The 26,999-nt window shown below is 35.9% G+C and overlaps 3 protein-coding genes and 1 long non-coding RNA gene across 4 annotated transcripts in view; all 4 read right to left on the bottom strand.

Annotated features, from left to right (window-relative positions):
* Positions 1-414: 414 nt before the first annotated feature.
* On the bottom strand, positions 415-3,412 carry LOC117922063 (inositol oxygenase 1-like). Its single transcript, XM_034840062.1, has 11 exons — positions 3,302-3,412; positions 3,065-3,167; positions 2,525-2,606; positions 2,216-2,420; positions 1,855-1,914; positions 1,717-1,769; positions 1,507-1,629; positions 1,324-1,393; positions 1,075-1,153; positions 896-977; positions 415-690 (listed from the first exon to the last, which is right to left on the bottom strand). The coding sequence occupies exons 1-11, from the start codon at positions 3,330-3,332 to the stop codon at positions 664-666; spliced, it is 915 nt and encodes a 304-aa protein (XP_034695953.1). The 5' UTR covers positions 3,333-3,412; the 3' UTR covers positions 415-663.
* A 2,616-nt stretch (positions 3,413-6,028) lies between these two features.
* On the bottom strand, positions 6,029-9,796 carry LOC117921571 (mediator of RNA polymerase II transcription subunit 6-like). Its single transcript, XM_034839487.1, is given in 7 exon segments — positions 6,029-6,534; positions 7,270-7,358; positions 7,361-7,378; positions 7,778-7,810; positions 7,813-7,846; positions 8,258-8,432; positions 9,504-9,796. Coding segments are annotated over 7 exon segments (771 nt in total). The 5' UTR covers positions 9,764-9,796; the 3' UTR covers positions 6,029-6,372.
* A 6,318-nt stretch (positions 9,797-16,114) lies between these two features.
* Positions 16,115-21,168, bottom strand: LOC117922234. The gene is made up of 3 exons (XR_004652458.1): positions 21,097-21,168; positions 20,926-20,998; positions 16,115-16,376 (listed from the first exon to the last, which is right to left on the bottom strand). It is a non-coding gene; the product is annotated as an uncharacterized LOC117922234 (long non-coding RNA).
* A 1,868-nt stretch (positions 21,169-23,036) lies between these two features.
* Positions 23,037-26,999, bottom strand: part of LOC117922233 — a 42,881-nt gene continuing 38,918 nt past the window's right edge. The window contains exons 16-25 of the mRNA XM_034840288.1: positions 26,870-26,996; positions 26,534-26,596; positions 26,243-26,432; positions 25,546-25,944; positions 25,033-25,220; positions 24,790-24,947; positions 24,533-24,659; positions 24,191-24,253; positions 23,888-24,086; positions 23,037-23,698 (exon numbers count right to left, since the gene is read on the bottom strand). Of these exons, the coding sequence (XP_034696179.1) occupies positions 23,347-23,698; positions 23,888-24,086; positions 24,191-24,253; positions 24,533-24,659; positions 24,790-24,947; positions 25,033-25,220; positions 25,546-25,944; positions 26,243-26,432; positions 26,534-26,596; positions 26,870-26,996 (1,866 nt within the window). The 3' untranslated portion in view covers positions 23,037-23,346. The remainder of the gene's footprint in view (positions 23,699-23,887; positions 24,087-24,190; positions 24,254-24,532; positions 24,660-24,789; positions 24,948-25,032; positions 25,221-25,545; positions 25,945-26,242; positions 26,433-26,533; positions 26,597-26,869; positions 26,997-26,999) is intronic.

Below are 26,999 nucleotides of genomic sequence, written 5' to 3'. Positions count from 1 at the left end.
AACAGACTTTTGTTTTATAAATCATCATAAAATAGTTTTGAAAATTATTTTCACAAGTTGTTTTTCATAACTATTTTTTAAAACAATTACCAAACAGAACCTATATTTTTCCAAATATTGTGGCAAAGTTTGATATGATTGAACCCTACACACTTTTGACGGGCTTGGGTTGAGTATAATTGGATTTAGGATAAATTCATGTCCACCTGTGTAACCCATTTAAATAATAGATACATTTTGGGTCAACCAATAGAATTGCCATATTTACCAATTCCTTGAGCTCAACCACATAGTTCTTGTAATTTACCTTGTACATAATATTTGATTCATCAACTGAGAACTTAATTTATGGATCATAATAGGTCTTTTGTTTGGCTTAATTAGATGGAAGATGGGAGGTAACCTCTTTGATTCTTCACAACTAAACCATTATGTTCAAACTAACAAGGGAAGAGCAATTACAGAAGGGCAATGCAGAGAATTTATTTCAGAAGAGCCACAAGCTACAATATTGTGAGATTCTCTTCTCACGAGTACACTATTATTTCCCTGGTCCCTAAACATCATAGAAAGGAAAACCATCTATATTACATCATGCCCTGCCCCTCTAGCAGACTAAGACCAAGCTATGAACTACTCCAGCAAACTTCAGAGCTTCAACTTTCACCAGTTTAGCTTAGCAGGGAAGTACTGTAACCACAATGGTTCTTTGTGTTAAGGACAAATCACACAAATCATAGGGGATCAGAAAAAATGTAAGAGCTTGTCCAACAATGATTTTGGGAAACGTTTCAAAACAACTATTTTGATAAAAATTTTCTAAGTGTTAGAAAACTTAGAAACACTCCTTAGAATCAATGTCAAATGGGTTCTAACAAAATACAGCAGTTCTAACCTTTTCAATGAGGGAAAGATAGTACGGCTTGACCTTCTCAACATCGATTCGGACTTTGCTCTTGCTGTAAAGGTCATATTTGCTGCATATATAGGAAGGCATTGGAAAATAAACATTAGAATATATTAGGCAAAGTATAGTTAGGACTAAAAGGTTAAAGAAAAAAATGGTAAACTTACTTGAATATCTTGAGCCACTTCAGATTCTCAATGTCTTCCTCATTCATCAGATATTTATATGCATCAGACCTGTGCAAAGCTGCCACATGAAACACTTCCATTAAGACCAATTCATCAAGAAATCACCATGTTGTGTATAATTGGATACATATATTTAGAGAAATTTCCTCATTCCCACAACTCAATAACAAAATAAAGCCTTGATGCTAAATGGGGTTCAAGAAATTTCTCTGATTTTTTTGTACTTACCATAAAAGGAATGGTATCTGATAACAAAAAGCCCTGCTGAAGGTAAAGTTGTCTTGTTCTCCTTGGCCACCTAAAAATGAGAGATGGGAAGTTAGAATTTTGTCACTCTTAACCTTAAAAACAATGAAAAAATGTTATGTAGAAGGTAGAGTAGATAATGTGAGCAGAGTTTGAAACATGTACCAGGTACATGTAGTCATCATGCCCCCACGACATCATCACATTCTCAAGCCCACAGCCCTCTGAGTAAACCCCATACTTAGTGTTGTAAGCAGGATTATAGTAGTCAGGGCTCTCCTTGAAATGCTGCAGAGCATCATAAAAACCATAAATATGATTAAAATAGTAATTGGATATGTTTCTTCAGTAATATGAACTTGAAAGAAGGCCAACCTTGTGATGAACAATAGACTCATCAAAAGCACACCCAACAGGGAATGTGTCCCCTGCAATACAACAACATGATGAGATTACAAATTTTTTTAATATGTTTGATGATATTAACTGCAATAAATGAAACAAGACACTCACCAACAACAGCCCACTGAGGCAGTTCTCCAAAGGAAGGAAGGAGGAGGACCTTTCCCAGATCTGTAGTCCATAAAGAAACCATGTCAAGTAATTGTTTCCCCTACTTACCTTGTTCAAGGAACTTCACCCTCTTACAAACCTGATTCGATGTGACCCTACATTTCTAAAGCATAGTAAATAGTGAGTCGTTTAGAGGCTGCCCATTTCATGGAAAAGTACAACGTGACTATCCTTATTGTGTCAGTGAAGGCCCTTAAGGCCCGTACAGTATCAACGAGGTTGGGAGTGTTCCTTACACAGGTCCTCGGGCCTCTACCTAATATTATTCATAGGATTTATGGAGATGAAGCAGAGAATTTACCATGGATAAGGGCAGTGAGGTGCATCCAATCCTCGTTAGGATAGTCTTTTCGGATGGCCTCAGCTGTCTGCAGCAAGTGCTCAATCTGAGGCTCATCCAAGTCAGGATCACTTTCATCAACAACATCATTGAGAAGTTCACAGCATTCCCATATGCTCATTTGCACCCTGTTCAGCCTGCTGTACTCCCCTCTCATTTTCTTCACCTAGTACATAAAAATCAAAGGCCAAGGATTGATTCATTTCTCTGACAAAATGAAAAGAATTGCTCAGAGTCTGATGAATTTTGAGGTTGAGGCGATCTTCTCACAAAGTCATATGTCTGGTTAATGTGATTGATTCTGTAGAAATTTTCTACCCCATCTTTTCTATCGCTTTCAGCATCATAATCCCTGAGAACAGAAGATGAAACATCGAATCATATCATATGTTACATATCTTGCAGACACATGTCTAAAACTGAAGCCCAGAACCAGAGATCTAGTTGCAGGCCCATACAGCCCAATGGGAATAGATCCCTGCATGGGTCAATTTCAAGCCCAAACCCAAGATCCAACTTTCAGACAGAAAAGACAAGGCCCAAATGGCCCAACCCTAAAACATGAAAGTCATAAGATCCTGGAATCTGCCGACAGCCGCCCTAATAACCGATGACCCTTTCCTATGATTTCCCGAGAAACAAACATAAAGGGAAAAAAAGAAAACACTGCAGCACATATAATCAAACAGGTAAAAAACACTTAAACTGGTAAAACACCTTTTTTTCTCCCTCCCCTTTATGAAAAAAAACAAAGGGGAAGAAATCCACCGGGTTAATTAGTCCAGGGTTAATTCCGTTTCCGGGATTTACCTAAAGGTATGCCCAAAGGCGTTGCTCTCCGGCACCACAAACCCACCGTCCAACACCAGTTCATTCTCCTGTTCAAAATCCACCTTCTCCTCCACCACCTCGACTGCCAAAAATAATTCAACATCAAAACCCACAAAAAAAAAAAAAAAAAAAAACTGTAAATTCAATATCAGATCTAAAACCCCAAAACCCCAAAAAAATATAGTAATTTTTTTAAAAAAAAAGATTAAAAATTACCAAAATCAGGCTGATCAATGAGGATGGTCATCCCGGATGTGTAGGAGGAAACCCAGGAAAACCCACAAGAACTGAATCAGAGAAATGAACAAGAGGAACCTGATTTGATGGTGGAGACATTATGGGTTTGGGGAGGTATTTATATCAGCCGGAAGTCCTTCCCTGAGAATTCGGGGGAATGGAGTCCTTGCATGAAAATGTTTTATAGTTTTGCAAACAAGTTTATTAAGATTGATGATTTTAGAGAGACGTCCTCTCCCCATGCAAGTTGGCAACCTCTCATGCAGACCTTCCCGCTGACGTGTCCACCTGTCACTCGAGGCTCCACCCTCTTGTCACCACTCCTATCCAGTCAGGATTTTTCGCTAGTGGTGGGCCCATTCTGACGTGTTATCTAGTCAAATACTGTAACTTTTGTACGTTTCCTTCTTTGGAGTATTAGCCTCTTGTTCCTTCCACCCATCATTTTCTCTTATGTCCACGCGCTGCCTACGTGTCGCCCTCCTGTCTCTGCCTGCTCTATCGTGCCGCCCTCATCTTAGCGCGTGGACCTGGGGTTTGTTGCGTGGAGGTGAGGCTTTTCGAGTTTGATGTAGTTCTTCAGGTTTTGACTTTCTTTGTAAAATCCAATAACATCATGAAACGTGGATACCGATCTTGACCGTCCGATCCGCATACTAAATTTTGACCGTGTCCACGATGGACCATCATGCTTGGGTCAATTTTCCTAAATGATCAGGTTTTCATCACTGCCACGTCATTTCAAATTATTATTAGGAGGATATTTTAACTTATTTTATTATTGCGCCTGATTTTCAGGTATCTGAACAATTAAAATTTTTGGTAATTAAATTCTGATAACCATATGATGTGTCACTGAATCAATCCTAAGGATAACATTAAAATATTCCCTGATTTTTCATATATGATAAGTCAATGCCAGGAAATATTTTTAAATTTATAATTTTCTAGAAATAAAAAATTGTCAAAAAAATATTATAAATGGAACTAAACATATATTTATTAATTAAAATAAATTTATAGAATATTTTAAAATTAATAGTAAATTAATATATGGAATTTTAGTATTATCCAAAATTTTTAAATGGAAATAAATATCATCTAAAAGGAAAAATTAGATGGGTTGATTCGCCTATGCTCATATGCCTTAATTACCTAAAATGATTGATTAATAAAAGGGATAATTGTGTTTTGAACCTAATTGGGTCGAAGTTTTGATCCATAAAAGTTCACCATTTAAGTCAAAGACTTAGAAAAAGTTGAAAATTGAGAAAAATAAATAATTTTTTATCTTTTAAAAAATGATCTTTATTGACTATGAAAAAAAAAGTAAAAAATATTAATTTAAATTTTATTTCTTTTGTAAACCTCAATAAAATTTAATTTAATTTAATAATTTTAAAAAATGCATCTTTTCCAAAAAATAAAAATAAATTATTATTATTATTATTTAAAAATCAAACATCTTAAAAATATATATTTTTAAAATTGTGTTTATAAAAAATAATTAAAAATATGTCAAAATTATTTTTTTAAATGAAATATTTTTAGAATATATTTTTTAAAAATAGTTTTCTAAAAATAATAAATTTTCAGAATAATTATTTAAAATAAAAAAATCAAAAAGTTTATCAAACATTATGGTAGAAAATATTCAAAATAGTTTTGAATGGTATATTAGTCTTTTCACGTTTTATATAATTTTCATCAATTATGTAACTTTTATGGGTTAAATCTTAATTTTTGAGCCTAATCAGGTTCAAAACACAATTATCATAAAATTTAAAAATTCATAATTTAGAGTGAGGACTGCAAAGGGTAAAAAGCTTTAAGGGTTTATTAGTAAATATATTTTAATTTTTTATCTGTCATATTTTGTAAATGGAAAATATCTCTTTTTATCGATCTTGTATGTACGTCAATAATCTTCATCAGATAAGAGGATAGAGAAAGACAAAAATCTTTATTCCAAATATTTACAAGCTTTTATTTATTCTTCCAGTGGTTACTACATTTAATAATTATAAAATCATAATAATATGAATACAATACAAATGGAAACAAAATTTTATTTTGAAATTTAAATAAGAAAAATAAATTGTATGGTAAAAAAAAATATATTATTTCGATTGAATAAAGGAATCAAAAACATAATAAAAATGAGATATTTTATTAAAAATAAAATTTTAAATTTTATTTTTATTTCAAGAATCATAATCCTTGCAAAAAATTCAACTTTCATCTTTCATTCACCGAGTTATCCTAATAATTTTAAAATAGTAAATAAAATGAACGTTATTAAAAAAAAATTCTTTTTAATTTTATTAAAAATTTCATGCATGCACATTCAACACGTGACACCATTTTTTTTTTGAAACAGCAGGGATGGCGGTGCCTCGCACGTGTGAAAGATACCAGTTCGGGGTGGTGGAAATGTCACGCCCAGATCGATACGTAAAACATAAAAAAGTTATGTGCGGGAATGGAAGTCACTGTCACTGATATCTAATGATTTAGCCAGCTGGCAACACTTCACCTGCGACCTAGAATGGGCCACGTCAACAGCGGCTACATTAAAGTAGTGGAAAGTTGGTTAGTGACAGTGAGAAAATCCACCACATGTTTATTAATTTTTTGGACTGTCGGTGAAAAAATATCTTCGATTAATTATAAACAAAGCAGGGCTACCTGCTCCATGTTTGGTAGTGAAGGAAAGGATCTACTATCTGCTGCTTAATGTCCCACTGAGTTAAATAGGTCCTGCAAGCTCAGCACCTTTTCTCAGCAGATTTGGACCATTCGATTCAGACATTTTTCCACCGAATGGACAGTCTCTGTGCATTGAAATTAACGAGTTCATGACGAAATAGAGCAGAGCCGAGAAATTAAGTACATTTTATCCTACCAATCTCCTCCTGTTTGGTTCAGATGAAAACTACATTCTGAACTAGATAAAATACACAAACCCGGGAAAATGAGTTATGATGGAAGTGAGAAATTAGCAGAGAATTCGGTTAGAGCAATGTAGATGATCTCGGATGAAAAGGGGATCAAAATTTCATTCTTTTAGATGGGCCTTGGTCGATGATGGGATCAAGAGCAGGAAGCTGTGGCTCGGCTGCTTGCTGGGTTTCGGGGCCTTTCTCTCCTTCCGCGGTTGCAGGGGGAGCATAGCCTTCTGGGAATTGTGGTGGTGGAGGGGCTGGAGGCAGCTGCATGAATGGAAAAAGAACATCAACTATAAAGAATCAACTCCATGAAACAATAAACTCAAATCTATTTTAAGTAATAAGAGATCAAATCCCATTAATTCCTTTATCCATCCACCAGCTTCTACACCTGTATGCTGTGGCTCAGGGCTGTAAAGGGTTGGGATGGATTAGGGTTTAAATCTTCTAATGTCCTAATATTATATTCATATAAAAAAAATGAACAGGTGCTCCATGACTTCTGTTAAAGCTTCAGAGATTTGGGAAACAAAAACTAAAATGTAATCATGATAAAAGATAATCTAAGCCAAGAAAGGGAGGCATCCATATTCATGTAGCCAAGCCAAATAGTTGGGTTTAATGCTTTTTTTTCAATGTTTTTGTTGTAAGGGAGCAGTGATATTAACTTCCATGCCCTTAAGGTGGCTTACTCACTAGGGCTTCCAGATGTGACTGGGGTTGGATTTCAGTTTGCGAGAGGAGGAAAAATCTTTGTAAAAGGAACAAGTCATGTATGAGTACAAGAATGCAAGACTGTACTTCATCCTTCATATAGCATTTGTCTGTCATCCAATCTAAAGATAAATAAACTGTAAAAATCAATTAATCATACATTCCATCAGATGTTTGTTATTGTTCCCAGGGTGATCTTCTATAATGTTTTGATAATTTCTACATTGTCCCTATGTAATTAATTCTCTTCAATATAGCATAAAGGCTCCTGATGGTTAAGGTTACCTTGCGCTGTAAAGATGCAAGAATCTGGTCCACTCGCATGACTTCCTTAAAGTCGATTGTCTCTTTACCAACCTTTGATTCAAGTGCGGATTTTCATTTTCAGCATCCACTGCATCAGAAGGAAACAAGAATTGAATTGATACGTGTGCGGCTAATAATGAAAAGGAGATATTTATGCGGCTGCCACCGATATTCTGTTATGCCATACTTCTGCCTACACTTCCATGATAATGACATCACAGTATAAAACCAAGTTGATTATGCCAACTATTTGAAACTTCTGGACCAAAATTCTTGGATTCAAAGGCAGCAAAACTTAAAGGGTGTTATGTTCCCAACACCTACCATCAACTAGTTCCAAAGACAAATGACAAACATAAACACATTATTCTAGTAAGCAATATGATAACTGTAGTCCTTCAAATGTATGCCACATTCTTTAATTTGAAAATAATGATGGCCTCTCTTCCATTAAAAAGAGGAGAAAAATGAGATAGCATTCAAATACCATATCCAATCTTCTCCAGCTTTGAGGCAGCGGTGTAAAAGCCTTTGATATATGATACAGAGCCCGGCCCTGCCACACAGGTCCACAAACAAGAAAAAGATTGAGATCAAGTTCACAGAAACAAATATATTAGATGACTTAATTATTCAATCCAGTGTTCCCAAGTTTCTATTATGTATGGTGCATATATCAAACAATTGCCATACAACTAAAGCTTCCATATTCGGAAAACAAGAAATGGTTTCAAATTTCATGTTTAATGGACTAAGCACCTAACAATCTTTCAGAAAATCATTGTCAGCACCTCAAGTAGTTCCATGATGCATATTCAGACCAAATAAACTTGTATAATGATTCAAATGGCTTCATCAACTGAATCATATGAACGTATAATAATTTTGAACTTTTTAAATTGGATTAATATGCCAGTACAAATGAGCTATATGGGAACAAGAGGACAACAAAGATAACAGAACTTACAATTCGAGCTGTAAAGACATTGCAGAGTTGTGGAGCTTGGTAGATTGAACCATCCAAAATATAATAAGTAAGCATTGGTGTAACTTTCTCAGGGCCATCTCTCTTTTGCTTCCGGATGACAAAGAGGTGGGGCTCCATAACTTCATTCAGCATGAATTCGGTACCAGTCATTTTCCTGTAGATAAAAATAACCATCATCCTTTACAGTGCAGCCCATCAAATCATATGGGGATGTCAACATGACGCCTAGTAGATACTTTCTCCTCATATATGATCTCTTTAATTAACACATGAGATATTAACAACTTGTTAAATAGAAAATTCAAGTGTTTCGTTGCCAAGGAAGGCGGTCCACAATCTTTAATTAGTTTTGGCAACCTAGAAGGCTCAGAGTACATTTCTACATCTGTACTGAGCTTGAGCAGATTCCCGTGTTCCAAGAATTGTGTTTTGAATTTGAAATGAAGAATTACACAAGGGAATGGCACTTAATTCAACTTTGATGGAATCCCCAAAAATTTTCTTGTTCCTGGTTTTCTTCAATTCATTATCACTGTAAATCATGATTCTCAAATTTAGCAGTAATTTAAAGTCGTGATATCAATATCTTGATCACAGAGGATATCAAGAATGTTTCAAAGTTCCAAAAAAGAAATAGACTCCAAATACTTCCAGAAACCCTAGCTGATTGAAAAACATAGTAAATAACAAAGTTTCGTGGCTGAGAAAAGGTAAGCGAAGAAAACAAACCAAAAATTGAAGCTTAGATTTTTTTCATTGAACTTGAGAAGACTAACGCGCCCATTCCACTTCCCTAATTCTTCCACACACTTGGCTTAATTTAGTTGAATTTTAATTTCCTTTTTAAAAAAACATAAATAACATAAGACATTATTCACATTTCCATTTTCTTTTTTCTTTTTTCTTCCCTCCGTTTTCTCAGCAACCAAACAAAGACTAAGAAAATTTAAAATGCACCTAAAAAAATACTAGGGAACTTCGAATAAACCTATTTCCATTCAGTTACCATGAACAATTGAGTTGAAATTAAACATTTTTAGCAAACTGAAGCAACCACATAAGCCACAAAACCACGCAAAATTTCTTATCGGCTTGGTGGAGTACAAGAATTTATGCAAACAACTCAAGACATAAAATTTAAAAATTTTCCTTTCATCTCCTCTTTCTCCTCGATTTTTTCAGAAACTAAACCAACCAAAATAATCAAAATAACGAGAAATCTTACGACAGATGCGAGGTGTCGAGAGGATGAATTGATCGTAGACGAAGCTGTTCGTTATTGCAGGTCCAATCGTAGAAAGGAGACAAAGCAAAGTAATCAAACACGAGGTTTCGATCCAGAGGGTAGGAGTTTAACCATAGCTGGTCTCTGAAACAGATGCCCGTCATGTCTGTTCCCGGCGGAGTTGGGGTCGCCGGCAGATTCCCGTCGAAGTTAGGGTTTCCCGCCGCCGCGTTCGGCGGCGCCATCGGCGTCGACGTCATTTCGTTCTTCTTGTCTGCGGGTACGTCCGTTCAGAAACGGGTTTCAGATGGCTTTAAATATGTTTGTTTATTATTATTATTATTATTATTTTATCTGAAGTTAAAATAAAATGTTAAAAACTGAAAAAAAAAAAAAAAAAAAAAGTAATAAAAAATAATAATAAAAAGAAACTTCTAGAAAATTTTGAGAATTGTATAAGAATTTTGACCTTTTATTCTCGTTGACCGAAAAATACATCTGATAATTGCACATACATTTGTATTGACTTTTATGTGATATGTTTGAAAATGTCGCATCTATCTACGAACTTGCCACGTCAGCTTTTCTATTATTTTTTTTAATGAAAAGAAATTAAAAAAACTTAATCTTAAAAAAATACGCGAGCGCTTTTTTTAATTTACCTTAAAAATTATTTATTTATTCAACTTTAGAGGCCTCTACTAATTGCAATTCTAAAAATTTGAATTTATTTTTTGAGGGAAATGTTTTTAAAAATAGTTTTTAAGTTTTTAAAAACTATTGTGTGATATTTTATTTAATAAAAGTTTGTTTGAAAACTTAAAATTTTTTTAATTTGTTTTATATATTTTTAAATATGTTTTAAAATAAATTTTATTTATATTATTTTATTTTTAATCATTCTTCATATTTATATAATTATTTTTTAAAATAGTTGATTGAAAACAAGTAAAAATTACCGAAAATAAGATGTTTTTAAAAATAATCTATTTTCTATTTTAATTAAAGTACAAATATTGATAGAACCCAATAAATGTTGCAGAAGAATTTTCAACAATCTTAATTTTCCAGAGACCAATGTCCATATAAACTTCACTATCTTGCATGAGGCATTGAGACGTCGAGGTCAACAGCAAACAGATCAATGGAATTAGCCCTTGATGCTGTATCTTGATATTTTCTCGACTGTGAAGCACTTTTGTTGCGGCGCATTTCCATCTGCAGACACTCCTTCAGCTCCACAACCACTTGACTCATTGCTGGTCTTTGTATGGAGCTTCTGGGCACACATGCCATTGCTGTCTCTACAAGTTTCCAGGCCGAGTTGGGGTTGAAATCTCCATTTAGCCTAGAGTCGACTACAATGCTTCTTATTTCCCCTCTTGCAAGCCTGGGACTGAATCGACTGATCCAGTCAACTAAGTGTGTGTTCTCATTGTTGGAATTTTTATATGTGGACTTACATAATCAATTTAATAATGTCATAAATCAGTGTTATTTATTTTTTGCATTGTGATCCATAATGGGACTGGACACATATTGTTGCTTGATTTTTTATGGGCTCACCCTAATTCACTTGACTGGCCCATTAAGTCAAGTGGTGGTCCAAATAATGTGTGTGATATATATATGAATATATATATATAAAAGAAAATGAAGGGCTCTCTCGCTGGTTTTGCTCCCTGCTCTTTCCTCCTTTGGCTGAAAGAGAGCACGCACTCTCGTTTTGGACTGAATCTGGGTGTAGAAGGGAAGAACTCATTAACCCGTAATTCTCGCACCATCAAGCTCCTCCATGACAATAGTGAATATATGTGTGGTTGCCTATCGTGATCCTATATGTGTCAAATTGTTTTTGTTGAGATAGTTTATCTCCCTCTTTTGATTGTTTTATTATTGTGATAACTAAGGTCCATGCGGGTATTGTAATTGTCCTATCGATGATAACAATGCTTGGTAGGATGCTTAGATTGGTGAAGGAAATTAATTGTATATTATGAATCGTACTAATTTTCTTTACCCTTTCGGTAATAAAATTAGTACATCTTGATTGTAATATTTAATTAGTTGTCCTTACCGCCGTGGAATTTTCAAAATTCCAAGCTATTGCTAAATTGAGAAATTCTGGAAACTAGCAAATGCATGATTTTGTAGTAACATGCATATTGCTTAATTTTGTTATTTTCCAGCTACTAGCAATCCTGTATTACTCTACAATTGTCTGCCATCAAACCTCTTACTGGAATAATTTTGAGGAATGTTTTGAGTCTTTCAATGTGCATATGACTATGCACATTTTGGACTGGGCTTTGAGAGTTGATAAGCCAAGTAAATTTGAGTTCTTCCATATTGTGGCACAAACGCCTAGGTCATATTTCTAGGCAAAGATTAGAGAGATTGGTTAGAGATGGTGAGTATTATGGGAGATATGATGAGACTGGACGGAATTCTGGACCATTCGCTAAGTTTCCGTTGGAATGCGGCATTGATGCTAGATATACAATGTCAGGCACTCCTCAACAGAATGGGGTTTTGCGGAAGGAGGAATCGCACATTGTTGGATATGGTGAGGTGCATGTTGTCTAATTCCTCCTTACCAAATTTCTGTGGGGTGAAGCCTTAAGGACTGCGACATATATTTTGAATCAAGTGCCCAGTAAGTCTGTGCCTAAGACACCTTATGAGCTATGGTCAGAGAAGAAACCAAGCCTTCATCATTTCCATGTTTGGGGATGTAAGGCTGAGGTTAGGCCATATAATCCACAGTCAAAGAAACTTGATCCTAAAACCATAAGTGGTTTCTTCCACTGCTGTTGGTTATTGCATTGGATCAAGGGGTTCCAGATTTTATTGTCCATCTCATACCACCATGATCATTAAGTTAGACAGGGTTGTATATTTTGAAGATGTGAGCTCTGTTGATGAAAGATCTAGTGGTATCTGAAGTTTGATAGTATTATCACCCAAAATGTTTTTTAAATAGAATACAGTTGACAGATGCATATATTTGAGGGTCAGTGGGAGTAGTTACATATTTCTTGTTTTATATGTTGATGATATACTACTCGCATCAAATGATTCTGACTTGTTGATTGAGACAAAGCACATGTTGTCAACCCATTTTGACATGAAGGATCTTGGTGAGCTTCTTATGTCTTGGACATAAAGATTCTTCGTGATAGGGCTAATGGAGTGCTTAAATTGTCTCAAAGAGCCTATATTGAAAAGATATTGAAGAGGTTCAATATGCACAACTGTAAATCTACTAAAGCGCCAATTGTGAAGGGTGATAAATTTTCAAAGGCTCAGTGTCCTCAAAATGATGATGAAAGAGAGAAATGAAGACCATTCCTTATTCATATGTGGTGGGCAGCCTTATGTATACTCAAGTATGTACACGCTCTGATATTGCTTTTGTTGTGGGCATGTTGGGAAGGTACTTGAGCAATCCTGGGAGTCAACATTGGAAAGCAACTAAGAAGGTCCTTAGGTATTTGCAAGGAACTAAGGACTTAATGTTGACATATCAGCACACCAGCTTACTTGATGTAGTTGGATTTTGTGATGCTGATTTTGCTGGCTGCATAGATGATAAGAAGTCCACTACGGGCTATATTTTTATGATGGCATGAGGAGTTGTATCTTGGAAAAGTGTCAAGCAGACACTTACAGCATCCTCAACTATGGAGGCAGAGTATGTGGCATGTTATGAGGCTTGTTGTCATGCTATGTGGATGCGGAATTTTATTTCAGCTTTGGGAGTTGTTGACTCCATTTCTAGACCGCTGAAATTATTTTGTGATAATTCCGCAGTTGTTGCTTTCTTCAAGAACACTAGGAGTATTTCTCGCTCCAAACATATTGATGTAAAGTTCTATTTTGTTAAGGAGAAAGTGGCAGAGTCTCTTGTTGATATTGAACACATGTCCACAAAAAGTATGTTGGCGGATCCATTAACAAAAGGCTTACCCATAATTACGTTTCAGGAACATGTATCTCAAATGGGGTTGTTGGAAGCCTAGGTTGTATTAAGTTAGTGGGAGCCATTTTTGGTATTATAATATTATGGTATTGTTGGAAGGATTGCTACTATTGTATATTTCCCTGTGAATCAAGCAATGAAGCATGTATGATTGCTTTTGATTATTTATTTTGATGAGATTCTATGGGACATTGATTTATGATTATGTGTATGTTGTAATGTTTGATTATGTAGTCCAAGTGGGAGATTGTTGGAATTTTTATGTGTGGACTTACATAATCAATTTAATAATGTCATAAATCAGTGTTATTTATTTTTTTGCATTGTGGTCTATAATGGGACTGGACACATATTGTTGCTTGATTTTTTATGGGCTCACCCTAATTCACTTGACTGGCCCATTAAGTCAAGTGGTGGTTCAAATAATGTGTGTGATATATATATGAATATATTTATTTATATATATATATATAAAAAAGAAAAGGAAGGGCTCTCTCGCTGGTTTTGCTCCTGCTCCTTCCTCCTTTGGCTGAAAGAGAGCACGCACTCTCGTTTTGGATTGAATCTGGGTGTAGAAGGGAAGAGCTCATTAACCCGTAATTCTCGCACCATCAAGCACTGGAGGAGCTTCCTGAATACCAGAAAAGAGGAAGAAATGGCCTTTCAGTGGTCCAAATAATGTGTGTGATATATATATATATAAAAAAAAAAAAAAAAATATATATATAAAAGAAAAGGAAGGGCTCTCTCGCTGGTTTTGCTCCCTGCTCCTTCCTCCTTTGGCTGAAAGAGAGCACGCACTCTCGTTTTGGACTGAATCTGGGTGTAGAAGGGAAGAGCTCATTAACCCGTAATTCTCGCACCATCAAGCACTGGAGGAGCTTCCTGAATACCAGAAAAGAGGAAGAAATGGCCTTTCACGGAATTAACCAAGGTGAACGTTTCTGTTTTTGCCGTTCAATGCATGCTTAAATATCAACATGTGATCCTATGTTGTTTAAATTTTCTTCACTCATGGACTGGTATGAAATCTCTCATTTCTCTCAATTACAACGGCCTGCACACAATTTTTCTCTTTAAAACAAAACCCTAATTCATAAAAGGGTTAAATGTAGTTCCTTGACACGCTCCACGTTAGGGTTCATTGTTTGTTCAAGAGGGCCGTTGTGAGCCAGGCTGCTATGAGCCACCCAGCTTGTGCATGAGGCACGATGGCGGGCAAGGCTCTTGGTGCCTACTGATTGAGAATGGAGTGGTAGTTAGGCTCGGGCCTGCTCCAGGCTTGAGGGAGTTGTAGGGGCAAACTCATCACTCAAATAAAAAAAATTATTCAAAGGATGCACTCCCTTAAACTCCACAAGCTAACCAGATAGTTCAATTCCTGTGAGCTTAGTAAGGATCTCGATTCCCACGAGCTCAACAAGGAGCTTGATTCCTACGAGCTTGGTGGGAGCTCAGCTTTCAATGCCTTTGTGTAGCATAAAAACATTAATTTAGACTTCACAATCCAACACCCAGAGTTCATAGAGATTGTTACTGTTGTAGAAGACTTACTCAGGATCGAGGTAGCCGGGTGTGCCAGCAACTTTAGTTGATACAATAGCTCTACTCTCTGATGGCATGAATCTGGACAGCCCAAAATCAGCCACTTTTGCTTGGAATTTTCCATCCAAGCAAATGTTGGAAGTCTTAACATCTCTGTGGATTATTGGTGGCTTGCAACCTTCATGTAAATATTCAAATGCTGCAATTCCATCTTCCACTGCTGTTAGTTATTTAGATAAGGAAAAATCCATGTTCAGAAAGAAGTTTCATGCTTGCTAACCTTGTGCTACATCAACTGCTATTTGAAGCCTTTGTTCCCAACTCAAGACCGGAGTGTCCTTTCCTGCACCTATAACAGAATAATTACATACAAAATCAGAATTGATGCAACGATTACTCCCCATCATATAGATATTGTCTGCTCTGGTCTCAAAAGTTTTTAAGATTTTAAAATGTGTCTATAAGGTTCGTAAGAGTCCATATATATATTTGTTCTCGCAAGTTTCCATTAGCCATATACTCATATACGTACAAGCCTGAGTATACAAGCCCCTTGCATCGTCCTTCATTACAGTATCCAATTAGGGGAGCCAAGTTCCGATGATGAACTTTTGTCAACAGCTGAGCCTGTAATGCAAATGGGTTTACTCAGATCCAAGCCAAATTGGAAAATTTCCAATAATTTTTCATAGATGAAGAAGATATGCGCTTGCCTCTGAGCGGAACTCCTTAAACCCTTAAGCTGCTTGTTCTGATAGCATCTTCACAGTGACTTGAGTGCCATCGTTCAAGTAGCCACCGTAAACTGATCCTAATCCTCCTTTCCCAAGTACTTTTTGGAAGTTGTTGGTAATGTTTACAAGTTCAGAATATGTAAATTGCAGATTCTTTGACTCTAATCTTCCATCTTCTTCTTAATTGGCTTTGGATTCAAGGGCTATGCACAGAGATGAAACAATTGTTATATATCTAAACAAGCATTTTTTTATGATCATTCCAAAATCATTTCTTAAATAGATATCAATCCCTTGCCATTGTTGTTGTCTTCTTTTTAAGCCCCATAAGATGAGGAATGCCCTCAGAAGTACTAAAACTACAGCAATAGATGCAATTAGCGGTATAACGACACTCTTCTTGTTGTTGCATGAGGCCATTACACAAAGATTTGGATTGCCATCCACACTAGCACCAAATGGAAAATTTTAGGACATTCAACTGAATCAAGATGGTCTAAAACTTGAATTTGGTCGGTCTGTCAAGCAAACCTCAAAGAGAGGGATCCATTTTTGGATCTTTGGATAAGAAGTGATGGAACTGAACCTGTGAATTCATTCCCTGATAAGTTTCTGCAAAGCCACATAGGATTCTGTGAACACACGATTTCATTCATAAGCTGATATATAAATATTACAATTTTAGGCACATTGCTGTTGAGTCAATACCAAACCCAACTAACACATCTAGCTTTTTCAAAAACAAATTCCACAAAATACGGATCTTCACACCTTTACAACTAATCCTACTGTTAACAAAACATTTCTTAAAGTATCTATAAAATTCTCAAATTCTAACATTCCTCCTTGAGAATTTTCTTAGAGACTCCAAGCCTTGATCTTAGCTCTTCGAACTTGGCTTTGGAAAGTGCCTTGGTTAATATGTCAGCAATCTGATTTTCTGAGCAACAATGCACCAGATTGACTTCACCATTCTTCTCAGCTTCTCTAATTGCATGAAACTTCACATTTATGTGTTTGGTTCTTCCATGCTGCACAAGGTTTTTTGCAATAGCAATGGCTGACTTGTTGTCAACCCAAATTACAGTAGCATCTGCTTGGTTTTGCCCCAGATCAGTCAGCAGTTTCCTTAGCCAAATAGCTTGGTTTGCAGCTGCTGCTGCAGAAATATACTCAGCTTCTGCTGAGGATTGAGCCACAACCTTTGTTTTTTTGAATTCCATGAAAAAACTCCACTACCAAATGAGAAAGCATAACCAGAAGTGCTTTTGGAATCATCTAAACTTCCTGCCCAGTCACTGTCTGCATATCCTTGGAGTTCTTTACTTTCTTTCTTAACAAACCACAAACCATAGTCAAAAGTACCTCTAATGTACCTTAGAACTCTCTTAGCTACCCCAAAATGAATTTTACTAGGTGAGTGCATAAACCTTGAGAGTAGGCTTGCTGAGAACATTAAATCTGGCCTTGTAGCAATAAGTAAAGCAGACTACCTATTAGGCTTCTGTAAATGGAGGCATCTGCTTTGATGTTAACTTCATTCTTTGATAATTTCTCATTCACAACCAAAGGAGTTGCTACAGATTTGGATCTTTCCATATGAAACTTCTTCAAAACCTTCAGAGCATACTTCTGTTGTGAGATGAAGATTCCAGCTTCACATTGGTGAATTTCCATGCCCAAAAAATATTTCATCTCACCCAAATTGGACATTTCAAACTCACTTTCCATCTGCACCATGAATTGCTTCAAGATTTTTGAATTACAACCTGTAACCAGCAGGTCATCTACATACAAAGAGACAATAAGCTGAACTTCTTCTTGAACCTTCAACACATATAGAGTGGCTTCACTTTCACTTCTTTTAAATCCTTGCTGAGCAGATAGGCATCAATTCTACTATACCAAGCTCTTGGTGCTTGTTTCAAGCCATAGAGAGCTTTGTGGAGCTTGTAAACTTTATCTTCACAACCTGAAACTTGAAATCCTTCTGGTTGCTCAACATAAATATCTTCTTCAAGCACACCATTTAGAAAGGCAGACTTCACATCAAGATGATGAATTTTCCAGCCCATCTTTGCTGCTAAAGCCACCAGAAGCCTTATAGTATCATGCCTAGCCACTGGAGCAAAGGTATTTGAAAAATCAACACCATACTCTTGAGAATAGCCCTTTACAACCAATCTTGCCTTAAGTTTGTTTACAGAACCATCTGAGTTATATTTGATTCTGAAAACCCACTTAACTCCAATTATCTTTTGATTTTTGGGTCTATCAACCAGCTCCCAAGTTCCATTTTTCTTTATCATTTTTAGCTCCTCCTCCATTGCAACTCTCCACCCATTTTCTTTAGCAGCTTCATCATAACATGTAGGCTCCTGTAATGCTACATCACATCTCTCATATATTTCATCAAGTAACCTTGTTCCTCTTACTGGAACATCATCTAAGTTATCAGCACCAACTTCATCTTCAGTTTCTTCTGGAATTTGGGGAATGGTTACCCCAATTTGATCAACATCTTCTACTTCTATCTCATTTTTCTCCCAGTTCCATACTGTTGCTTCATCAACTTTGATGTCCCTGCTAACCATTATTTTTTTTGTTTTCAAATTGAAAACTCTATAGCCCTTGGAGGTTGAGCTATATCCCAGGAAGATTCCCATTTCAGCTTTGTAGTCCAACTTGTCTCTTTTCACATCTGGCACATGAGTGTAACACAAACTCCCAAATACTTTCAAGTGCTCCACAGCTGGTTTAACTCCATACCAAGCCTCAAATGAAGTTTTATTCTTCACAGCTTTGGTTGGAAGTCTGTTCAACAAATACACAGCTGTGTTAACAGCTTCTGCCCAGAAACACTTGGGCATTTTCTTTTCAAATAGCAGACACCTTGTCATCTCCATAATGGTTCTATTCTTCCTCTCACTCACTCCATTTTGTTGAGGGTAAGTGATAGTCAACTGATGTACAATTCCAGCTTCAACACAAAACCTGTCAAACTTGTCTGATGTATATTCAGTCCCATTATCCGATCTTATTACCTTAATGCTGCAATTTGCTTGATTTTCTACCAAGGCCTTGAAATTCTGAAACACACCAGCCACTTCTGATTTTTGCTTCATAAAGAAAACCCAAACATCCTTGTTTTATCATCTATGAACAGGATGAAATACCTGTTTCCATTCAGCGAGGGTGTCTTCATTGGTCCACACACATCAGTATGGATCAATTGCAACCTTTCTGAAGCTCTCCAAGCCTTGTTTACAGGAAACGACAATCTACTTTGCTTCCCAAATTGACAGACTTGACACACATTTTTTTCATCACAAATGACAGGTAGGCCTCGTGTTAAGCCTTTCTGATGCAAGTGTTTAAGTGCAGCATAATGAAAATGGCCAAATCTCTTGTGCCACAACACAGACTCATCAACAACAGTCGTATAGGCATGCAAATTAGTCTCTTTCCACTTAATTGGAAAGCTTTTGTCTTTCATTTTTACAGTCATCAACTTACAACCAACATTATCAACAACGATGCAGGACATTTTTTGAAAATGCAAAGAATAATTCTTCTCTAGCATTTGACCCACACTTAATAAGCTTTGACTAATTTCAGGCACAAACAACACATCTGAGACATATTTAATACCTGTTGGAGTCTCAACAGCAACAACTCCCTTGCCCTTGACATCAACCAAATCTCCATTTCCAATCTTCACTTTCGACTTATATGACTGATCCAACTCCTTGAAATAGCTCAATTCAGGAGTCATGTGGTTTGTACAACCATGTCAATAAGCCAAGTTTCTGTGCAGCTGCTCGTTGCATGACTTGTAACAATAAACAATTGTTCCTGTTGCTGCTGATTTTCAGCCATTTGTGCTTGTTGTCCTTGCTCCCCTTGCTGATCATTTTTATTCTTGCATACTTCTCTACATGACCAAATTGCTTGCATGATCTGCATTGTACACTTGGCCTATACCAACAAAAATTCTCTGAATGACTCTGTTTCTTGCAGTGAGGACATGGAGGATATCTCTTCTTGCCACCACTTTTCCTTCCTTGGCCCTCATTCTTCTCTTTATCTTTCTTCTCACCAGATTGCTTTTTCTCTCTGCCTTGAGAAGCTTTTCTTTTTTGCAGTGCAAGAAAAGCTTCTTCATTGCTTTCTTCCTGTCTCATTGATCTCCTCTGTTCTTGAGCTTGAAAAGCATGAACAAGCTCAGCCAAGGAAATTTTGGTTAAATCCTTTGAGTCTTCAAGTGAAGAGATCTTGGACTCAAATCTTTCAGGCAAGCTCACTAGAACTTTCTCTACAACCCTTTGGTCTGTTAGATCCTCACCAAGAAGCCGGATTTTGTTAACAACTTCCATGAGCCTGTCTACATATTCTTTGATGAACTCATTGTCTTTCATCCTTAAAACTTCAAATTGCCTCTTCAGATTCAGAATCTGCATTTGCCTAGTTCTGTCACTCCCCAAATACATCTCCTTGAGCTTGTCCCACGCCTCTTTTGGTGTTTCGCAAGCCATAATCCTTGTGAAAATTGGTTCTGAGATAGCAGCATGGATGTAAGATAAAGCTCTTGGAGCTTTAGCTTCTTCTTCTTCATGAGCCCTGATTTGATTGAGGGTTAGATTGTTTCCCAAAGGTTGTACTTGCCTTTCAGTTTCAACCCACTGCCACAAACCAAGACCTCTCAGGTAAGCTTTCATCTTAACAGCCTAAACTTGATAGTTTTCACCATTGAAAACTGGGGTTGAAAGAGCAGACGTATTGCTAGAAGCCATGAGGGTTTTTAGAGAAAGCCTTGCCGGTGGTTTTTTTTTTTTTTACTCACAGGTCCTATTAAGATCTTTTTGGTGCTCTGATACCATGTGAACACACGATTTCATTCATAAGCTGATATATAAATATTACAATTTTAGGCACATTGTTGTTGAGTCAATACCAAACCCAACTAACACATCTAGCTTTTTCAAAAACAAATTCCACAAAATACGGATCTTCACACCTTTACAACTAATCCTACTGTTAACAAAACATTTCTTAAAGTATCTATAAAATTCTCAAATTCTAACAGATTCAGTCCCCTTCTCTATATGTTTGCCAAAAAAATACTTACATTATGTCGAAAAAATGAATCTCATTAACTTACAGGGTCTTCAATAGAGGCAGTTGGCTGAGAAAATCTGGCACTTCTCCAGTTAAGACTATTGTTTGATAAATCTCTATAATGAAATAACTAGTACAGTTAGAGAATTAAAGTGTTGAAAAATGGAGTTCACAGATGTTATATTTGATTTTCATTGTATTACTTTATACTTACAAGTACTGTAAGGATTCGAGATTGGACAGTGAAGAGTCTATTTTCCCGGACAACCCACTTGAAGACAGGTCCCTGGACACAGAGTAGAATGATATTCATTAAGAAGAAAATTCAATAATTCACATTAGTCCATCACATTAGCTTGTTTTTCCAGGGCAGAAAACTCACAGAGAAATGATCCTGAGGGGATTGTAACCACTGTAGCTGCACTCAAGGCCATCCCATAAGTGCTTTTTTGGAGCACAAGGATCACCTTGCCAGTTCCTCTTCACTCCATACACTGACTTTACGTTCCGATAGCTTCAACTACAATTCCAAAAATGTAAGACAAATTCCCTTTCATATGAAAACAACTAAAAGGGGTACTAAAGGCATATATCATTAGTATTGGTTGATATCAATACTGGTTGTAATGATATTTCGCATATAGAAAAAAAAAGTTTATAATATTATATATAGATGTGTTTTAAAGTTATAAAAGTCCTTTTAAAAGCGAACAATATCTACATGATTGGAAACATACTAATATAAATGCTATTAGAGTTGATTCCTTTAAAAGCACACAATATCTACAGAATTGGAAGTGAGTTATTATAAATGGTATTAGAGTTGATTATCGATTCTAATATAAGAGTTTGTTTGACTCTATCTTAATAAGACACAATATATATATATATATATATATATATATATATATATATATATAAACTTTTTTTAACTATGTACACATATTTTTAAAGCCATGAGGGTCCAAGGACTCAAAGTGGAAGCCGCAAGGGCCTAAGGAACGAGGGCAAAAGTACTCGTAAGGGCCTAAAGACCTAGAGCAGCAACCATGAGGGTCCAAGGGGCTTTAGGTTCCTCTTTATGTATGAACTCTTTTTAATTATATAGATTGGTTTTAAAATTATGATGGTTTAAAACAAACAATATTTACATAAAGCATGAGACCAAAACACACAATATATACAAGTTTGAAAGCAGGTTGTTACAATTGAGTTATGGTTCAAGTATGTATAAAAAGTTACAAACTCACCATCACTTTGTTCAGTTGGTGATTGAAGGAACTCCTTCACCATCACTTTGAACTTCTATTTTTTTTTTAATTCAAAAGTAACTACTTTTTTTGTATGATAGATTTTATATTGAAAACAAGAATAAATTTGATATTTTTTTTTAATAATTTTAATTAAATAAATTTGTTTCTCATATTTCATTTGATATGAAATCCATATTTAAGGGTTTATATAGAAAAAAAAAAACTTCCTAAGAAATTCCTCAAGTCTCCATTAAAGTTGTATGTGAAGATCACTATAAATAATTCTATTCAATCGAAAGGATTCAACTCAATGCAACCCATATTTGTGTGGACTCTATTTGAGGCTTCCCATTTAGGTAGAATTTCTCTCATTGTGTTAAGATTTTATTAATTTCCTTAAAAAAGTAAAAATAATAACAATAAAATAAATAAATAAAACTTCAAAAGCATAGCTCCTAATAAACACAAACCGATGAGATATGGCACCATGTGTGCATAAAACCCTTAGATGCAAACCTCAACAACATAGCCTAAGATGTTTTGAGCTATGGCCACATCTTTGTTAGGTTTACAACAATGTCACTCCTTTAAAAAATGATGACTCAAGAAGTAAGACTACAAATTTGGAATACTTAAGAGTTGCTATTAGTCCTAAAAAATATGTCTGAAATTGTTAATTTGGGCTTTGGCACAACTCCAACCTTATGCTTTCTTGGCATGACATGGGCTATATATGCCATGCTAATAATAACTTTAATACAATATTCTTTGCTACCTGCCCAGAGTAAAATCTCTTTCTTCTTTCAAATATTGCAAAAACACATCCTAATACTCAAATTAAAGATCTACCAAGTAAAAAACAAAAAAAGGAATTCATCTAATTGAAGCACAACTCTTTACAGGTAGATGATGGGGTTCAATTTATTTTATAGAATTGGCAAGAGCATTATCATTCAAAATACATATAGATGTTCACCAAAGCCTGAGAAATAATCATTAAAACAATGGTAAGCGCTGCATTTTACAAATATTTCTACCTTGCTTGGTATGTTATTGCCTCTAAGACATGGTTCAAAGTCGCAGTCTCAATCATCGACTCAGAGGGTTTCGAGGCACATCGGTCTCAGCATCTTAGCTCAGAATCTTGACTGAATCCTCGTTAAAGATGGTATTGGATATCAGAGTCAGCGTGAAAAGGACTGAGGCGGATACTACTTTTCCTCATCCCCAATTGTTCTTGCTAAATAGTTCATACACTGTTTTAATTTGTCTGCTACATCACTCATGATTGGCCTTTCCGGGGAGTTACGTTTTACACAAGCCATCGCTGTTCGTACAAGCTTCCGGGCAGAATAGATGTCAAAGCGTTCAATATTTAACCTTGGATCCACAATAGCCGTGATTTCTCCCGTATAAAGGAGCAGGAGAGGAACCCATTGGAGTAGGTGAACTGTGCCCGCGCTGCTCTTTGCCACTGCAGGTTGGCCTGAAATAAGCTCCAATAGAACAATCCCAAAGCCATAGACATCATTTTCCTCACTCAACCCTGCCGTTAAGAAATACCTATGGGAAGAAGAAAAAAAAAAGTGAAGAACTATTGAAAAGTAAACTTGAATTCAAGTTCCCAAAATTAGAATTTCATTTGATTTTTAAAAGTCAATTAGAATATTTTTAGTTTAGTGACTGATCGAATTTCTATATCCATCAGTTAGTCGACATTGCATTCCAATGAAGTAAACCTTGAAAACTTACTTGGGGTCAAGGTAATGGCATGTGCCAACGACCACAGTTGATAAATAAGCAGGATCTTCATTAGGCACACTTCTAGACAACCCAAAATCTGCCACTTTAGCTTGCAATTTTTTGTTCTTTTCATTTAGTAAAATGTTTGCGGATTTAATGTCTCTGTGGATTATGGGTGTCTTGCAACCATTATGTAAATATTCCAGTCCTACAATTCAAATTCCCTGGTAATTAGTATAGGAAAAGAATTTATGAAACACAACTAGAGGTATAGAAGAAAACTTCTCCATTCATCTGAGAGCACAATCTAACCTTGCGCTACATCAAGTGCTATTCCAATTCTTTGTTTCCAGTTCAAAACAGCTTCATTTTCATCTGCACTCATGGCATAAGAGAATTATTTTTTTTCTTTTTTGTGTTTTTGCAGTTTTGGGCTATAAAAGGAAACCCTGATAATATCTGTACTTAAAAATATTGCAAAAATAATCAGAATTAGCAGAAGAGTGGTTTCACATCTTCATATAAGCCATAGCTTTGTTATTAATTGGTTTCTATTGTGAGTCATGTTATCAAAAGCAATGGGGCTTGAGGAGAGATGAATTGCCCACATATACAATTACAGATTGTATCGAGGGGTATTAGAGAAATGGAAACCTGATAAATACTTTCTTAAGCTCCCCGGCCCCATATACTCATAAATGAGTGTCATGGTTGAACTTTCAAAATGGTATCCAAGCAGAGAAACCAAGTTTGTATGGTGAACTCTTGTCAACAGCTCAGCCTGTCACCCAAACCAACACCCAGCAATATTCAAATTAAGTTTCAATTTTTGTTTGCATCTAGCAATGTATAACTGCACAATAGCTAGTTCAAAATCAGAATAACTTGAATGCTACTATAGAGAAGCTTGCCTGTGTCTGAAATTCCCTGAATCCTCTATTTAAAGCTGAAAGCTTCTTGACAGCCACCTCAATTCCATTGCATAAATGACCAAGGTAAACCGGGCCAGATGCACCATATCCAATTTCGTAAGTGATTCTTGCAACTTTGGAGTAACTCATATCTTTAGCTGATAAGATCATAGTACATGTAATCAGCACTTCAGTATCACAAGTTGTTCTTAAAGTAATTCCACAAGACAGATAAGAATATACCATGTGGCAATTTCTTTTTAGATCTTCCCAAGTTGTTTAATGCACCAGAGGTGTCTAAAACTGAAGCAATTGATCTACATGCTGGACCAATTATTTTCTTTTTCTTCTCCTTCCTCTTCTCCTCCTTCTCCTTCTCCTTAGCCTTCTCATACGAGTCTGTCTTATGGAAATCCGGATTTCCATCCAAACTGGCATGAAAGCAGATAATTACTTACAATTTCAACACATATTCATATTGGATAAGAAGAAAAAGAATTGAATCAAAACTTTAAACATCTCAAATTCTTTCAAATAATCTTCGTTTCTGAAAATTCTCATATTTCAAAATATTTTCAGAGGATTGTACCATGAGATAAGCAAAGAGGTCATCCTACAAATAATCACAATTCTATAAAATCATATAATTTCAAAAGAGTGTTTTTCCAAATAAAGTGCACCAAAGAAAGAAGGATTTGCACCATGACTTGAGCAGTCTAAACTATATGTACCCATTTTTGACAAATATTATTCTACCTTTCTTCAGCAGTCATTGCAACTTCAATACCAGCAGAATCATGGTCCTCTACCAAATTGTTAGTTCTTTCATGGGCCATCACTATTTTTAGACATTCTCTTAATTCTACTACTATGTTGCTCATAGTAGGCCTCTCAGTGGAGCTGAATGATACACAGGACATTGCTGTCTCTATAGTTCTCCTGGCAGAATTGGTCTCAAATTCTCCTTGTAACCTTGGATCTACAATCATTCTTATATCCCCTTTTGCAATGATGGGGCGGACCCAATTTGTTATGTTACATAGGTTCTCTTTTGTTATCTTTATGATTGCAGGCCTACCTGAAATAAGCTCCAACAAAACAATCCCAAAGCTATAAACATCGGTTTTCTCATTCGGCACTGAGCTTCTGTGATATCTACATGAAAAACACACCAACAACCTCAGTTGATTTTGATAATGAATAAAGAAAAGAACTTGAGTTTGTTCTGAAAGAGAAGTTTCTGATAAAATTTTGATTCGCCTTAGGTACTTGTATGTAGGAAGAAGTGACAGTCATTTCTTAAGGATCAATGCATGCTAACCAACAAAAATGTCAATCAGAACTCAAATGGCAATAGAGACTCTGTTTTCAGTTTCATTAATATTCTTTTATTCATTTACTAAGACATCCATCAGTCTCATAGCAATCTATTTAAGTAATAAAGGGCACTTACTCAGGGTCGAGGTAGCCAGGTGTGCCAACAATTGCAGTTAGTACATAGCTTCCACCTTCAGCAGGCATACTTTTAGACCACCCAAAATCTGCCACTTTGGCTTGCAATTTTTCATTCAATAGGATGTTTTCAGTTTTGACATCTCTATGGATTATGGGTGGGTTGCAACCATTGTGTAAATATTCCAGTGCTACAATTCAAATTCCACTTTAACTTAGTTTAGGAAAAGTGGCATAAAAAGGAACCACACAACTATAAGAAAATTTTTATTTTATCTGCTCATTGGCAAACCTTGTGCTGCATCAATTGCTATTCGAAGTCTTTGTTCCCAACTCAGGACAGCTTCTGTTTTACCTGCACGCATGACATAATAAATCAAATCTTTTTTGCATGCGCTTTTGCAATTACTTGAAAATATGACAGAAATAATCAAAATTTAGCAGAATAGTAGTTTCAAATCATAATTTCATCCATAGTTTTGGCACTATCTTTAGAACTACTCCATGGTTCGGTCAAAATATGGGATTTTTAGACATGAATGTCTAAATTGATTCTATTCTGATTAATCAAATTTCAATGAGGCACATTAACAGCAAATCTCATTCAGGGGTGCAATCAACTACCTACCTGATAAATATGCTTTTACATTCCCCTTTTCCATATACTCGTAAATGAGCACCATGTTTGAACCTTCATCACAGTATCCAAATAGAGAAACCAAGTTTTTATGATGAACTCGTGTCAAAAGCTGAGCCTG

Source organism: Vitis riparia, chromosome 9, assembly GCF_004353265.1.
Source record: "Vitis riparia cultivar Riparia Gloire de Montpellier isolate 1030 chromosome 9, EGFV_Vit.rip_1.0, whole genome shotgun sequence".
NCBI classification, from domain to species: domain Eukaryota; kingdom Viridiplantae; phylum Streptophyta; class Magnoliopsida; order Vitales; family Vitaceae; genus Vitis; species Vitis riparia.
This window is presented reverse-complemented; position numbering and strand designations above follow the sequence as displayed.